General features: G+C 35.8%; 2 protein-coding genes across 2 annotated transcripts in view; one reads left to right on the forward strand and one right to left on the reverse strand.

Moving 5' to 3' along the window:
- Positions 1 to 198: 198 nt before the first annotated feature.
- On the reverse strand, positions 199 to 6,556 carry LOC141444767 (uncharacterized). Its single transcript, XM_074110399.1, has 10 exons — positions 6,388 to 6,556; positions 5,425 to 5,499; positions 4,678 to 4,752; positions 4,343 to 4,441; positions 4,032 to 4,130; positions 3,160 to 3,304; positions 1,813 to 1,904; positions 670 to 1,169; positions 530 to 594; positions 199 to 456 (listed from the first exon to the last, which is right to left on the reverse strand). Exons 2-10 carry the CDS (start codon positions 5,482 to 5,484, stop codon positions 386 to 388), a joined length of 1,206 nt encoding a protein of 401 aa, XP_073966500.1. The 5' UTR covers positions 5,485 to 5,499; positions 6,388 to 6,556; the 3' UTR covers positions 199 to 385.
- Positions 6,557 to 13,047: 6,491 nt separating this feature from the next.
- The window catches only part of LOC141444731 (uncharacterized), a gene marked incomplete in the record, with an annotated part of 15,617 nt that continues 10,437 nt past the window's right edge, over positions 13,048 to 18,227 (forward strand). The window contains 5 exon segments of the mRNA XM_074110347.1: positions 13,048 to 13,237; positions 13,418 to 13,549; positions 13,800 to 14,288; positions 15,203 to 15,333; positions 16,474 to 16,548. Of these exon segments, the coding sequence (XP_073966448.1) occupies positions 13,130 to 13,237; positions 13,418 to 13,549; positions 13,800 to 14,288; positions 15,203 to 15,333; positions 16,474 to 16,548 (935 nt within the window).

Here is an 18,227-nt window from a genome sequence, read left to right on the forward strand (position 1 = left end):
AGAAGTTTTAAAAATATTAACGAAGTTAGCATCTACCATAACATTTAGCTGCGTTTCGTTTTTACAAAAGATAATCATTTCATTTATCATTTCAAGTTATTGATTTGTTGCCACTCAATGTAATAACGAAACGCGAAGATTTGGGGTTGTCAGACTATGAAAATTTCTACGAAGTAGTCGAAAATAAGAAGAAAAAAACAATGTAACATTTAATTTTATTAAAATATTAAGTGGACAACCAATGACAAGTAAGTAATTAATTAATTAACCTAGTTACTATTAAAAAAGTACATAGAAACCCATTTATCAAAAGTTTAATAATAATATCACTATCGTGATAAATAAATATTTACAACAAAATTATTTCATACGTTAGAGAATATCACTATTGTTTTTTACTATGATCACAGGTAACTAAGTATATTGGTGGCGTAGACAACACGTACACTGGCAACTCTGTAAAAGAAAAACGACTTTTATTTGAATGGATAGCAGATTAAGTAAGAAAAAACTTTCTTGCTCTACTAACCAGTGGCAGTTTTACAGTTAGCTTTTAAATTGTCGAGTGAACCACTGTGTTGTCCATGTTCGTTACTGAAACAAAAAGAACATTCGTCTTATTACTGGAAAACAGGAAAAACTATATTGGGAAATGATGTTTGAACTAACCATTGCCCAGCTAGACTAATATTAGTTAACGATTTGGATAGCACGCAAGACTGCACAGCAGCATTCTGAAGATCAGCTAGTGAGCACGCTTGCTTAGCCCGGGCTATCAAACTATACTGCAGCATGTTTTGGCAACATTTTTGCTCTTCGTCATTTATTCTTATCTCTGGTAACTGTTTTTCCGTCGCAATATTTTGACAGCTACAACTTTTCGCGCCATTTTCATTAGCAGCCATATTTGAACTATTTATTTGTCTACTTGATTCTTGGTTTAGTGTCCTATGTATATTTGGGTCCGATGCGTAATTCTGTTTGTATTTATCAATGAATTGGACGGTTTTTCTGTTTCTGTTCATTGCTGAAAGCTGGTATTGGCCTCTTCGAAAGGCTGCCGAAGACATGTTTGGCGATCTGTTAGGAGAAGCACAAGCCGATGCGGTTTCAACTGGTTTTTTGATAGCATCTTTTATTTCATATTCCGTTGCAATGGCTTCAAACACCTGCGAAACAAAACAAATAATTCAGTTCTTGTCAAGTGTTGGTTTGTTTGTTCGTCTGTTTATACTCTTTATTGTACAAATAGGAAATACAAAAAGTTACATAAAAAAGAGCTTAAGTACAAAGCGGACTTATACCTGAAGGGATGTCTGGCAGTCAACCTTTGATGATAGAGAAGAACAATGAAATAGAGATCGAGAAAAGGGACCGTTTCTCTTAATAACTTTGGACGTCTGATGAAGAAAATTGATTCGTCAAATTGTGAACCATATTATGACAATGTGGTAGATAAACAACATTTTTTTTGGTGGAATGTGTTCGGAATCGTGCTGGGAGGGAGGTGTTTTTTCAAAAATAAGTACCTAAATAAAAAGTGCTCTAAAATTGAATTCAAATACGAGCATTGATAAAACTACTCTATCTTCTATATTTTTTCTCATTATATAATATATCTTATTATACTGAAATAAATTTTATGTGCAATATATAGTTTACGTTGTTCAACGTATAACAAATAGGTAATGAAATTTTCACTATGAAATAAAATATCAGTGTTCAACTGTGGACACGGCAAATATCTAGTAGGAAAGTCAACTCAGTCAGTACAGAGGAAAACGGACGTATTTCTCTTAAACATAAATATACCTGTTCAGCAACTAAATTTCTGGCATACGGAGAATCCTTTGGTGGCAAAGCCTCTCTGCACAACGCACATCGCTCCAATCGCTTCCAACAAGCTAAAACAAACAAAAGCAAACTTATAATACGACAAACAGGGCTACTACGAAACTCGAAACTCGAAGTTCGTATCGACCGTCCCTCTCGCTCTCGTATTAAATAGTATAAGTGTCAGAGGGACCGCACGACACGAACTTCGAGTTTCGAGCTTCGTAGTAGCCCTGCAGACAACCTTTGATGACCGGATGGCCAAGTGGTTAGAGAACCTGACTACGAAGCTGGAGGTCCCGGATTCGATTCTCGGCAGATATTTGTATGAATAAAACGAATATTTATTCTCGGGTCTTGGATGTTTAATTTTTAAGTATTTAAGTATGTCCTTATCTATATAAGTATGTTTATTCTTTGCCTAATATCCATTCCATAGAACAAGCTTTGCTTAGTTTGGGACTAGATCAATTGGTGTCAGGTGTCACATGACATTTATTATTATTATTTAATAATTCTGACATTGTTAAAATGTAACGATTAGCTGAGAATTATAAGGTCAAAACAAATAACAGCTGCGAAGTAAACTTGAAAAACAGAAATCGTACAAGAAACAAACAAATTACCTATGTTTCTTTACATGTATCATGATGAAACGTCATCTAATCTAACAGATTAATGACTCTCTCTTAAAGCAGAGGATCGTGGGTAGAAATCCGGTCCACCCTTTGTGAGTTTTCCATTTCATTAAAAAGAAAAGAAAATTAACAACTAATATAAATAATAAATTAATGTAGAAAAATCTGTGTTACATAGTTAATTACAGCGCCGGTCTCAGCCTTCGATTGTTGATCGAAGTAGAGCGAAAAAGATTTGCTTTACGATTTGTAGCGACGACTAAATAGTCTAGTGATCAGATACCTCAGATATCCCGACTACGAAGCTTCAGCACCTTAGTTTAATCCCTGATCACACACACATACATACACACGCACACACACGATGCACGTCTCATTATCATCTTTCTATTTAAATTTGTTTTCCCATTGCCTTGTACCCATACAAGCTTTGCATACTTTCGATTAGGTTAATTGGTGTCAATTTTTCTGCTACATTTATAAAAATCCCCTGTACCAAGCGGTCTCTTTCGACAGTCGCTAAAGAAAATGTCTTTGTGCACCATCAAGTCTCCGCGCGCCTACAGCAACCGGTCGAGTCACTCTACCTTCGGACCGTTTCTGATAGGGAGATGAATAAAGATGATAGTATAATTACGAAAAGTTGCTATTCATTAGAAAACCCTTAAAGATCAATCCAAAATCCAACCTTCACAGTACAGATGCGAGCGTGCGCAGTTCAAAGCCTTAGTCGCGGTCGCCGCGCATACGCAGCACGAGAGCGCTCGCACCACGCCCGCCAGCGCGCGGCGCGACTTCTCGCCCCGAGAGCCGCCACCGCAGCTCCATAGTAGCTGGAATTTATACAAATATTGAAATATTAACTACTGCCTGCGTCTCTGTCTACGAAGAAACTTCAGTGGAATGGAGGAATGAGTCCTTCAAAATGCCACTGGTTAAGTTAAGCGTAAGTTTAAGCAAAATTAAAGTGAACAAAACATTGCCAAAAAATGTGAGTAATTGCGTAAAATGGAAATAAATTGCGTATGATGACATAGTTGAATAAATGAAACGTCATGGTCATGACGTCCCACCTGGCATTATATATCGCTTACTATTTCTGGTGTACCTACAATAAAGTCTTTGTATTGTATACGTCCCACTGCTGGGCACAACTCCTCCTCCTCTCAGAATGAGAAATATTCTATGTTATTTAGTAAATTTTATAAACGGATCCCCGAACTAGAAAAATCGGTCAAATCCGAGTCGGCCGATAGGGCTCCGTACAAATTTTAAGTTTTATCAAAATATGGTACGCTTTTATTTAACTGCCAAATGCTGCTATACGTTTCATCATCATCATCATCATCATCAGCCCGAAGACGTCCACTGCTGGACAAAGGCCTCCCCCTTAGAACGCCACAATGAACGACAACTCGCCACTTGCATCCACCGGTTTCCCGCTACTCTCACGATGTTGGGGGAGAAAAGTCCTCGAGTGGCGACCACGAACCGGAAGACGAAGCGTTGGCAGGCCTCCCACCAGGTGGACTGGCTATACGTTTATATCGTAGTATTTACCTCTGGATCATCCTTAGGGTCTACTCCACAATTCCAGACGAGTAGTGACACTCCATGACCTGCTCCGTCTCCTCGTATCAAACCTGCCACTTGTCCAACCTAAAAATAAAAATGTCAAAAACAAGGACAACGCAAAAATAATATCAATTAGTAAGTAGAAATTCTAATAGTTTTAAGGGAACTATTAAAAATTCTACTCGGTTCGAGTAAGGTAAGTAGGGGTTCGAGTTAAATAGGTATATGACCGTTTTTTCATGAAAATGTGGCTGAAGAATGTTAAGTATAATATTGCTCTTGCATGAATTCCTCACTGGCAAACCAAGCAAGTCTCTTCCATCGGCCTGGAGCAGACAGTCCCCTGTTTTGAGTCCAGCTAGATCGGCTCTACCGCCTGGTGTCACTTCTCGAACCTGCAAAAAAACAAAATGAAATTTCAGTCGCATTATTATAAAAGATACTTTTACGAAACTGAAAGTACATTAGACTACACTAGGCTATTAAATGTAGGTACACTGGATGAATTTGGAGGTGATGTAATAGTTGGAATGTTAATACAAGTGCTGTCAACAGAAAGTACAGCCCGCAAAAAAGCCTGTATTAAAAATGTAATTTTTGACAAAAAATATTCCTAATATGAACTACTTGCCCAGGGATATGGGTCCCAAAGGGTCCTGGTGAGTCGAAAGCCGAGGCCTTCCCCTTCGTCTTCCGGTAGATTCAGCTGTAAAGAAAATAATGCATTTCATAGCTCAGGGTACGTATACTCGAACCAACTCAATCGTGCGTGACCCACCGTCGAACCTTTTCGTAGAAAAAGTCATAGTGACATCGAATTGCTTGAAAAGGGAATTTATTATGACACTTACTGTAATAACTTTCTATATGGTGGGTCAGGAATCACATGGTTCGACTGAACGTATTTAAGTAAAATTATTTATTAATCAAAGTCAAAAAAGTAAAAGTTTTTCATCGATCAAGAACAATTTAAAAAGGCAGCCTTTACCATAGCCCCACGCAGGCTCAGTGTGAATTAGGAAGTTCATAAATACTATTCACTGTTTCCCAGATGCCTGCAGGTTTTTTACGATGCTTTTTTTTACCGAAAACCTCATGGGTGGACTTGAAGTGAAATATTGCACGTAAATTCGGAAAAGCTCAGAAGTGCACATCCAGTCCAGGCGCAGTCAAAGTTTGAACTCACGACCCTCTACTTGAGAGCTCATAGGAAAAGCTATTATTTTTTTCGAAGTACCTTATGATTAAATAACAAAGCTAAAACGCTTTGCAGCGGCAACAAACGTGTTGTTATTTTAATAACGGAAGTACTTAACATTAAGGTAAACCATGACATATAGCATAGCACGACAGATTTATAACGTCTAAAAATACTCACGACGACCAATCGGACGCCTTCGTTGTCCTCGCTTCCACTTCCGGTTGGCACATCCGCCATGTTTGAAATATGTTTCTAAAATTTAAATTTATGAATGAAAATTTAATGCTTTCTTTTTTTATGCAATTAAATTATGTTCTTTGGCATATACGAGTGTATATCTTATGGATATAGGCCAACTCTCAGAAGGAAAAGGTTTGGGCTTTAGTTCTCACGCATCGTTAAATTGTTTTGTAGGAGTTTAATTAGAAGCAGTTTGATGTCATCAGTAAGTACATAACTGTAAAAAAAAGTTCTTTACTGCTTCTGTCTGTCTGTATGTACCTATGCAAACTTTTTACTGTATGAAAATACACAAATTAACACAATTTACAAATGTTCAGATACATGTACGAATGCGAAATTTCTCCCTTTATCTCTACAAGTCAACCTTTGAGTAAGTAGATGAGAGGGGCATTCAGTTAGGGATTGACAAAGTGTTAGTGTATGTTCGCGATCGCGATGATCTCAAAAACTACCGAACAGATTTTCCTACATTTTCACTATTAGTTAAATTATTTTTCATGGAAGGTGTATTAAGTAAATCAGTTGTCACAGTGCAAGGGATTGGTCCATGGATGGTAGTACTTTGAACGTAAAACTACCATGAGACTCGTTATATATAGTGAAATGACCCGGACAACTCGCATCTTAAATCGAGTTTAGCTGGACATGTTTCGGGCTAATTAATAGTCATTTCTCTGGGAGCGCACAGTGCGCATTTTTGTGCAATCGTCGTCACGTGTGCTCCCAGAGGAAGGGCTGCTAATAATTCGAAACATATCGAGCTTAACCTCTACTAACTTTTTGGCACCAATTTACATATAAAACTAAAAAAACCGGATGTAACTGGCTAAATAATTAATCGACCAATTAAATTCAACTTCAATTACAATAAACAGCAAAAAACTGCACAGTACACACCCAGGTTCCGGATTCACACGCGGATCCAACAGAAACCGTTATTTATTAAAAACTCTTGAACTTCCTCGTATTTCCTTAAGGTCATCAAAAACAAAACATAAATTTAATTCACATTATCTTAACAAGCTGAGCGATACACGAACATGATCAAACTGTCGTGTGTCGATATAAAAAAGTTATCGTAGGGTAGTAGTGTTGTTACCGGAGCTTTTATATCGATGACTTTTTTATCCGTGAAATACTATGTAGGTAGACTTTATAGTAGGCCTGGATACTAGATTAAGTCAATCATTAATCGCAGTATTTTTACATGTCAAAAAGGAACACTCGTAGTCCGTCTGTCTGCTTATCAAGAATGCATTGAAGATTTACTTCAAATCTACTATGTGACGAGTGAAAGAGTAATTGTATTAAATAATTGTGATGAAAATTATTAAATAATATTGTAAATTTGTTTTAAAAAAGCATCTATAGGTATGCTTACTGTAGTATATATGCATAAATGGGTATGCCTTATATTTAATACATACCCTCATTATGCATATGGATAAGATGTAGTATATGCATAATGAGGGTATATATTAAATATAAGGCATACCCACTTATTGAATAAACAGTGTTAAACTAACTGATGTGTCTTTTACTACACTTACCACGTTGAATTTGTAGAGACGTTCTTCTCAACAAAGGATTTATAAACTGGTAGATTTAGTACTTTATTGTATTGTACGACTCTTTATTTTACATAAAATACAAAAAAAAGTTTACATTGAAGGACCGATGTACAAAGGCAAACTTATCCCATAAAGGGATCTCTTTCAGTCAGCCTTTGAACGATTTTAAGACATTTATGAGTGCTTGTTCCTAAATGGTTTACAGGTATTTTGACTTTGAAAACTGAGCCAATGTAGTCCAGTAGCGTGGCGTCAGATATTTCCGTAGTAAAGCAGAAGCAAAGATCACTTCAATCTTTCACAAATCCTGTATGTCCTGGTTGTCCTATTTTGTAAATATTGGTCAAGCCGATGGGAATAGGTTTCTATGAACGCTTCCTCGTAATGTATTTAAGCGGCAATTACACTGAGTCGTTCACCGCATGCTGCCACGCACCGCCTTAATATGGCCGCCGCAGTAGACGGACAGACTAATGTAAAGGCGACAGTCGTTCGCCGAAGTAGTTTGACACAAGTTCGGCGACCGCATCATGTGAACGACGCAGTGTAATTGCCGCTTTAAAAGCACAACAGAAGAGTATACACCGTTGCGAAACTATCTTCGACTACAATATTGTGCTGCTGCTGGCTTCTAGAATATATTTTGTTTATTGAAATATACTTTATAGGGCAAACGTACCGGTTTTGGCCACCTTAAGCCCGTTTTTGGCCAGATGACATTTGAAGTCATATATAAAAAGTTATAGTATTAAAATAATATGTTTAGTGAAACGAATAAATTTTGTAATGATTTTTTACTATAAATTTATTTCAAACGTATATTTAAACAATAAATGGCCACAAACGGTACTTTTGCCCTACTTATATATATAAGCGTGCGGCCTTTAAGTAAATAAGAAAAAAATCCCGCAATATATTTTTCTTTGAATATATTATATCGATGATCATCACAGCACTTTTATCAAACCAGTTATCCTTAGCTCAAGGTCGGCACGTCATCTGACCTACGGCAGAATGTAGGTTACCATAACAACCTTTCACTCTATCCATTGATGAGGTAATCATCAGTCCATACACGCACCTGCTGCTTAAATTAAAAGCTCAGTCTCATAAGCATTCATCAATCATCATCTCAAAGCCATGGTGGCCCAGTAATTTGAGCTATGCCTTCTCGAACAGAGGATCCTGGGTTCAAAGCCGGGCTCGCGACTCAGTTTCTTGAAATTCTTGCGTATTATTAATTACTTTTAGACGACCGGATGGCCAAGTGGTTAGAGAAACTGACTACGAAGCTTGAGGTCCCGGGTTCGATTCCCGGCCGGGGCAGATATTTGTGTGAATAATACGAATGTTTGTTCTCGGGTCTTGGATGTTTAATATGTATTTAAGTATGTATTTATCTATATAAGTATGTTTATCCGTTGCCTGGTATCCATACGAGTAGAACAAGCTTTGCTTAGTTTGGGACTAGGTCAATTGGTGTCAAGTGTCCCATGATATTTATTTATATTTATTTATTTATTTGACATTTACTTCTCGCTTTACGGTGAAGGCAAAAATGCTGCAAAATCTGCGGAACCATTCAATGGTTTATGTGAAGTTCTCGATCCACAATGGATGTGCGTAGAAACTACGGCAGAAGCCTTGTGCCCAGCAAGAACTGGGATGATGATGATTTATTTTCATGAAAGCCAGGTATCAGTAGGGCTACTACGAAATTCGAAAATCGAAATTCGTATCGTACCGTCCCTCTCACTCTCGTATTGACTAACATAAGCGTCAGCGGGTCGGCAAGAGACGAAATTCAATTTTCGAATTTCGTAGTAGCCCCCCTGATTGGTGATACACGGGAAATGAAGTTTTTCACGCTTTTGTCACACTATAATATGACATAGAAATATCAATTCAAACTAATAGAGTGTAATTACTAAAGTAGATCTGTTTGTTTGTCTGTCTGTCGGCTACTTTTTCACGCTTTAATCGCTGACTGAACTGACTTAATGTCAAATGATACATTTGACTAATTTACGCGTAACAAAATAAAATATGACCAAATATTTTTTCGTTCAACACTTAATTGCAATAAAAATACTGACTGTAAAAATGAAATACATTATTTTAACTTTTGTTTTATGCCAAATAACCATTTGAGAAAAATAGTTTGGGATATGATACTTTGATTTGAGTAAGTTAAGTTTGTTCAACTAAACGAAATAAATTCCATTCATTAATCCGTATATTTCATTTTTTTCTAGTACATTGATCTATTGATCTCGAAACGAGAGCAATTGATTAGTTTTAATGATGCAATGGCTAACGTGTAAGTGTGACAGCTGAAAGATTGACGGTTCAACCCACTCAATTGTAACATTTTTGAGGTCGTACGATTCCATTAATATTACACTTAAAAACAATTTGTTCATCTATTAACAATGGCATATGGTTGTATCTTTTAATGGTCATCAAAATCAGATAATTACCTTATTATTTTGTAAAATAAATACAAGATGCAATTAAATTGTCCTGTTATTTTTGTGAACGGTTACTTTAAAGAATTAATAAAACGAGCTAATATAACAGAATATCACTGACCAACCATGACATTATTCACAAAACATCTGCAGGAATTCAAAAAAAGAGATGCGCTTGAAATATGCTTGCAAGATCCTAGAAGGGCATCGATATTGATGTCATTTGTTTGTCAGAGACTTTCGTAATGTCTGCGAGAAGAAAAAAATATATACATAAAAGACTACGAGCTAGCTGCGTTCTTCTCACGACGAAATAAAAAACGCGGAGGTGGCGCAATACTTTGTAAAAGGGAACTTGAGTATAGAGATATCACTTTGGTCTGCATTGCGTCCGAATATAATTTTGAATGCTGCAGTATAGAAATACCGGAGCAAAAAATAATAATTATATGTCTTTACAGAATACCTAAGTACGAAACTGCAAACATTTTTTAAGAAGTCTAGAGGACCTTACATAAATTGCGTAATCGTAAACATTACAAAATCATTTTAACGGGGGATTTTCAACATAAATACTCAAAGATTCAAAAGACAGTCGTGAGCTACAAAGAATTGTTCAAAACTATAACTATAGCCTTCACGTTACCGTACCGACCCGGCTCAATTCCTGCATTGATCACATTATGAGTAATGTTCCGAATGCTTCTGTGAAAGTGCATGAATTGGGACTCTCCGACCATAACACAGGTCAAACTATTAGTTTTCATACTAAAACAAAAGCTTCTACCGTCGAAAGTTGGTACATTATGAGAAGAGATTTTTGCCAGGAAAACATTATTAAATTTTGTGATAACTTAAAGAACTTAAGCTGGACTAACGTTTACAGTCAAACTGATTTAAATAATGCCTTTAATGAATTCCATGATATGTTTGCATTACTTTATAAGTTATCGTTTCCACTAATTAGAATTAAAATATCTAACCAAAATAAAAATAAAAATTGGATTACTAAAGGTATAAAAAAGTCTTGTATAACGAAGAGGAAATTACGATTCCTCTACTATAAAACTAAGAACCATGCAGTAAAAAATAAATATCATAAACATTCAATGCTACTTAAAGCTTGTATTCGTTACTCTAAAAAAAAACAAAATATTGGTTACCTACGTGATTCAAAAAATAAATGTAAAGCTGCATGGGACTTAATACAAAATAGGGCATTTAGTAAATATAAACCAAATCACATCACTAAAATAAAAAAGGAGGACAGTGTCATTACAAACATAGAAGACATAGCTGATCTTTTCAACGACTATTATATAAATCAAACGAAAAATAAATATGACTACACAAAACATCGCCTAGGACAAGGTACGCAATTGTACTTCAACCATGTACTTACATCCTTGTGACGAACATGAGGTAATAAAAATTGTTAAAGCCTTAAAAAATACCAATGCAGTAGGGTACGATGAGATATCAACTAAAATCATAAAAAAATGTGTTGCAATTATTGCGCCTGTTATAAGTTTTTTGATAAATTTGTCTTTTGTAAATGGTGTTTTTCCTAATAAACTAAAAAGAGCTATTGTTAAACCTTTGTATAAAAAGGGTGATAGAGAGGTTTTGGGTAATCATCGTCCTATAACATTAGGACCTGTTTTATCCAAAATATTCGAAAAAGCCATGCACGCGAGAATTTCATCATTTTGTGACAAATACAATATAATTAATAATGAACAAAATGGATTTCAAAAAGGGAAATCCACTACATTAGCTGCATTCATGCTTATCAAATGTATAACTGAAAATATAGATATGAGAAAGCCAGTTTGTACCGTTTTTTTTGATATGACCAAGGCATTTGATTTTGTCTCACATCAACGCCTTCTACAAAAATGTGAAAGATATGGTATTAGAGGTGTAGCCTTAAACTGGATAAAGAGTTACCTAAACAACAGAACCCAGTGTGTCCAAATAGAAAATATTAACAATAGAAAAGATATTGGTTATATTAGATCTAAGTTTAAAAGTAATGAAGTCGGAGTACCCCAAGGTAGCGTCCTGGGTCCTTTGTTGTTTTTATTATATATAAATGACCTTACGCATGTGACAGATCATCAATGTATTTTATTTGCTGATGACATTTCTATTATAATACCATGTAATAATATAAATACTTATAATGATAATATAAATAATTTAGTTAATAATGTAATTCAGTGGTTAGAATCAAATAATTTAAACGTTAATCTTGACAAAACAAGTTACGTACAATTTTACAACAGAAAAGTAGGTATGAATCTAAATGTAAAATATGGTGATAAATTGATACGTGAAGCTGATGAATTGACATTTCTGGGTATTATGTTGGATAAAAATTGTTCTTGGAAACCTCAGATAGAAAAAAAAGTAAAATGATCAATAGTTTTGTATATCCTATTAGAAAGTTATCTACATTAGTAAATAGGGAAACTGCTCTTCTAGCTTACCATGGTTACGTGGCATCTGTGTTAAGATATGGACTTGTGTTATGGGGCAACTGTTGTGAAGTTAATAGGTTATTTGTAAGCCAAAAAAAGTGCATACGGGCTATTTGTAATAAACACCCACTAACATCCTGTAAGAAATTGTTTGATGAACTAAAACTACTTACTCTGCCATCGCTATACATATTGGAAATAACGAAATTTGTGAAATCAAATTATCACTTGTTTAAAGAACTTAAAAGCGTATGTAGTTTTAATACAAGATATCCAACAAGACTGATCCTACCAAAAACGGTTTCCAAACTCTGCAGCAAAAATTGTTATTGCATGGCCATAAGAATATTTAATCATGTCCCTACAAATATAACTACCCTGCCATATAGGGTATGTATACGAACGTTGCATAATTGGCTACTGCAAAAAAGATTCTACACCATCAAAGAATTTCTGTTTTGCAAAGGGTAATCTTTATTATAATGAATATAGTATTTAATTTATTTGTAATTGAATTATATAATTGTTTTGTTTTTTTTTTTAATAATTTGCATGCTACTGTGTAGTTAAATAGTTGTGTCATCATTACTCCAATCCACTATCTTATTGTACACTATTTTCTGCAAATAAATGACTTATGACTTATGACTTATGACTTTGACAACCATAGACATTCCGTCACATCGCAGGAATTCAAGGGATTGCAGACGCATTTTCAACCTAAACTTAAGATCCTAAAGGGCTATGATGGGTTGACCTCTTGCATCATTATTTAATACACGTCTTATCACGAAGAGCTGAACAAAATTGATATTTAGCACCAGGATGATAAAAAAGATTATACCGCCTAGCGATCCAAAAGAACATTATATAAGGATTTTCCATTCTAAATAAATCAATTTGATTCATCTAATTCATAGATGGCGCTGTTTTAAAAATCGAACTTCATGACAGAAAATCATCTAGTAGAAATTTTAATAATACATGTGGTAACATTTTTGTCTGTCAAAAAATGTTTGTGCCGTCAGCTTGTAAAAAAAAAAGCTTCATAGATTTTTTTGTACAATTAAATCGTAATTTTATTAAGTTTTTTGTATGAAAGTAGTTATAAATCATGGAGGAAATACTTGCATGTCGAATATGCTTAATTACTGACGCTAAACTGTACGATATGTATAAACATTCTCTAGTAGATTCGTATGAAATTGTAACTGGAACTCAGGTTTGTTTTACTATATTTTATTTTGTTTATTCTATCTTTTACTACAATACCGATTTATAAGTAATTAAAGCTACTAAATTAACATAAAATTTCATCAAATTATATCCACTCCTTTCTTGTAAATATTTCGCCAGTATAATTAAATTATAGCTTAACATTTATACTATACTTGGTCTTTAGATGGCTGCAGATGGATTGCCTGTGCACTTATGCAGTATGTGCGCAGCTTTATTAAATAAATCGGCATTATTTAAGACAAAATGTGAAAATGCACAGCAAATATTAAAGTATGCATTAGCTGAACAAAATATGGTAAGCTTTTTTTTTTAGTATACTTTATGACCTGGATGTCAATAGAAACATTATAAAATTAACTAGTTAATTTATTATCAGTTGGAGTGTTTGAGTTTATTAGATATTTAATTAACATCTTGTATAAAAAACTAAGCCTGCATAGGAACTATGGCCCAAGCCTTCTCGCCTTGAGAGGAGGCCTGTGCCCAGCAGTGAGACATACATAGGCTGGGATGATGATGATGATAAAAAAACAATTGAATTTCAGCTTTCAACAAACCATATAAGAAAAATAGACAGAAATCTACATGGTCTTACCCTCCCATACAAAATAACCATAATATGCCAAGCCGAAGATGGCAATCAAGAAATCAAAGAAGAAAATATTGATGATCCTGACTTTATAGACACCATAGACAACATTGACAACATAGAAGATGTAGAAGTAAAATCTGAGTCAGATGAGGAGCCATTAGCAAAAAAAGTAAAGAGGAAACGTAAAAAGAAAATTTTAAAATTAAAAAAAGATGATGATTTCAAGTTTGATAAGGATACAGAAGAAGTAATAGATGATCTCGCTGTAGAAAGCATAAATGATATTGATATTGTGATACTGACTAAAGAGCAACAAGTTAACGAAGTGATTATGAGAAAGAATTCGTTTAATTATTTGAATTCTTTTTATAAGTGCGACAAATGCTTTAAAGGGTTTATAACAGATTCTACGTACAGGAATCACATGGCAAGACATTCTGTGGTAAGTTTATACTCTTAACACGAAAAAGCATAGAAGAAGGAGCTCTGTGTTAGCAGAGTTCTGTCCACACTGTTTCTGTGTTGATTCAAATTAGAAATGAAAAACGCTACGGTGCAAATAAGTTTCAGTAAAAACCATATTGGAAAAAACCCGCCATGAGTGAGTTGGACTCGCGCACGAAGGGTTCCGTACCATTATCGATACAACATTAGATATTAGCAAAAAATGGCAAAAATCACGTTTCCTGTATGAGAGCTCCCCTTAAATATTAATTTTTTGCAATTTAACTATTTTTAAAGTGAATATACAACTAAATATTGTGTGAATATTTAAAGTGGATACATGCTGTCGGTACTCATATTGAGCAAAAAACCACAAAACAATCACGTTTGGTGTATGTGAGCCCCCACAAACATTTATTTTATTCTGTTTTTAGTATTTGTTGTTATAGCGGCCACAGTAATACATAATCTGTCAAAATTTCAAGTGTATAATAGATAGAGCCCTGTGACAAACGGTAGGACGGACAGACAGACAGCGGAGTCTCAGTAATAGAAAAAAAAGCATTTGGGAAAAAATATGAATGGAAGTTTTGCAACGATTAAAGATTCTGGGAATTATGGTTGATATGATGATGAGTCTTTTGGTTAAGGCTCTGTTTCCACCAGAGAAGTGCTGTGCAATGATAGATAAATGAAAGGTTTCTATTGGTTCATGAAAAACACACTCCTCGCACATTCTTACATCTTAGCCCTCTAGGTTGGCAACGCATCTGCAATACCCCAGTGCAGATGTTTATGGGTGGTGGTGATCTCCTACCATCAGGAGACCCATTAGACAGTCGAATAAAAAAAATTTTTTTTGGTGAAAACGCAGCCTAACCCGCTTTGATTAGAAATGTCTGCGTGTGTCAGATGAGCGGGTCGTTCGCATGCGAGGTGTGCCACACGCGCTGGCCGAGCGCGCGCGCGCTGCGCTCGCACGTGGTGACGTCACACGAGCGCAAGTACGTCTGCCGGAAGTGCGACCACGTCGCCAAGTCCAGGTAACAAACATATCTTGTCTCAAATAGCTAGAATGTACACGGGTCAATCAAATTTTTATTGTAACTTTTGCTATACGATCCGACAACCTTTGACAACCGGATGGCCAAGTGGTTAGAGAACTTGACTGTAAAGCTTGAGATCCCGGGTTCGATTCCCGGCTGGGGCAGATACTTGTATGAATAATGCAAATGTTTTTTCTCGGGTCTTGGAATTTTAATATGTATTTAAGTATGTGCTTATCGGTATAAGTATGTTTACCCGTTGCCTAGTATCCATAGTACAAGCTTTGTTTAGTTTGGGACTAGGTCAACGCCATCTAGCGTCACAATTGCAAAACACTACGAAAGCCTCATAGCTGAAATGTAGTCTATATTTTCGTATTCTCAATTTATAATTTTTTTGGTGTTTCTTATCTTCAAATTAAGGAGTTGAATTAAGGTTGATGTAAAGTTGTGTTTATAAAATATGCTAGTTTTTATTTTAATCTCAATATTTCTACTTAATTTGACTTGTTCACATTTTATAATTTACAAACGTTAATGGTAGTGCCATCTATTGCTGTTTTTTAGTATTAAATATAATACTACATAATAGCCATAAAAAGCCCAGTTTTAGTCCATGAAAAAAAAAAGTAATTATGATTGTTTTTTGGAGTCTTTTTGTATTTTTTATTTCAACTCCAAATTTGTTACTTTTACGGGTATCCCGTGAAACCATATCGAAAATACAAACTGAGACATGGATGCACAGAAAAACCAGAAAAAGAGACCAGCGCTGGGAATCGAACCCAGGTCCTCAGCAATCCGTGCTGCGTGCTGCATAAGTAGCGTAGTAGAAATAAGCAACCTGAGATATGTATGCATAGGAAAAATTCGTGTCTAGATTCCTGTCCAGCGGTGGTATAGGGGTTATAGCACGCAGCACGGATTGCTGAGGACCTGGATTCGATTCCCAGCGCTGGTCTCTTTTTCTGGTTTTTCTGTGCATCCATGTCTCAGTTTGTATTTTCGAAAAAAAGTAATGTCTGACGGCTCTGATACTCTATTTCACCTGTTGAATCCCTAAAAGTAAACATATATCAAAAATAACACTATATTAAGCCTATGTTCATAGTGTTTCATGTTTCTTTTTTTTTTCAGTTACAGAGCAAAAGAGCACAGCAAATGGCATCTCGGTTTCAGATACGTGTGCAAAATATGCGGCGCTACGTTCTCGTAAGTTTCTTATTTCGTTGGCAGATAAGAGTGCTGGTTGAAAAAGGGAAAAAATATCTAATTAATAAATGAACTAAAATAATTTCCTTGCTCACCCGCGACCTTACGATAGCTAAGCTTATGCAAAATATGCGTGTTCATGCAGTTCCTCCACCTCCACACTGTAAGAACACACACAAATCACACAAACCCATCTATCACCAGCACCACACCACACTGACGCGTTTCGAACTCACCAGAGCTGATCTTCAGAGTGACACAACCGCACACCATGCTACCAGTTGTTAGACTAACGAACCACAACCACCGTTTTAAATTGTCACTGTAACTCCCCAAGTACCCACGTATATTTTATCAAACAAAACAAAACTACCCACAAATCATTAATAAATTTTAACCGTCCTTCAAAACTACCTTGATTTTTATTTATTTACTGTCAAGGCATGTTTTATTAACTATCATTGCTGAAATTAGATCCAACCCCTGCAAGGGAGATGAAACACTATTATACCACACATACATAGTATGATACACTATCATACTTTGCCTTTAGCTTTCGCCCGCGGCTTCGCCCTCGTGGAATTCGGTTATCGGGAACTTGGGAACTGTGGATTTTTTCCGGGATAAAAGTAGCCTATGTCTCTCTTATGCAAAAGTCACGTCGATCCGTCACACATATAACGTACATACATCAAATCATGCCTCTTTCCCAACGGGGTAGGCAGATACTACATCCTTCCACTTGCTACGATACTGGCATACAACTCTCGCTTCCTCTACATCCATCAATCTTTTCATGCATGCACGTCGGTTTAGAGTACTCCTGACCCGACCTTTCTTCAGAACGTCCCCGATTTGATCGTGGTGCGTTCGTCTAGGCCTTCCTCTTCCAACGTTCCCATACACGCGCGTCTTATAGATCAGCCTAAACCCGGATTTTTAATCCCACGGAAAAAATGTAAACAAAGTCAAGTCAAGTCAAGTTTCGTCATTGTCAAAGTGACATTTCAGGGGATTTCAAGGTATGGAACCGCTATAAATCTATAATATAAAAGTGAACCGCCAGAACGGGACAAAAAAACGAGACAGAGCAGGATGGCGCTCTCCAACACCATTTTGACAAGTTTCTCCCAAACAACGCATTATTTCTCTGGAATTTTAAAGCAATTCGATTCTTTGACCTTGGGAATCGCGAAAAACTTGAAAAAATATGATATTGGGTGTGTACATTTTGTATATTAAGCAAAATAAAATCACAGGTTCGAATTTCGAGCCAAAAACGAGCGATCTATTATCTATGCCAGTATTGCCATTCGGGGAATAAGAAATCTATTCATTATCCTGCATTGCAGTCTGTAAAGCTCTTTACCCATCCATTGCCGCGCGCCAGATTACGCTGGGCTTAGAGTCATACAATTTGGTATGTAGATAGCTGGATGTCTGAAATAACACATAGGCTACTTTTATTCCAATATTCCCACGGGATAGTTGTTCTTAACACAACACCTCAAAGAAGATTACCTACGATATAAATTTTGGGATTTCCCACAGGAGTTTTGTAACTAATTCAATTGTAGTTACAATCGATCCAGATCGAATAAGTAGTTTACGCGTGCGAAGCCGCGGGTAAGCTCTAGTATTATATAAAGTTCTGTTGTTGCCATGTTTTTTTCTATTTT

The sequence above is a fragment of the Choristoneura fumiferana genome, chromosome 30, assembly GCF_025370935.1.
Source record: "Choristoneura fumiferana chromosome 30, NRCan_CFum_1, whole genome shotgun sequence".
Lineage (NCBI taxonomy): Eukaryota > Metazoa > Arthropoda > Insecta > Lepidoptera > Tortricidae > Choristoneura > Choristoneura fumiferana.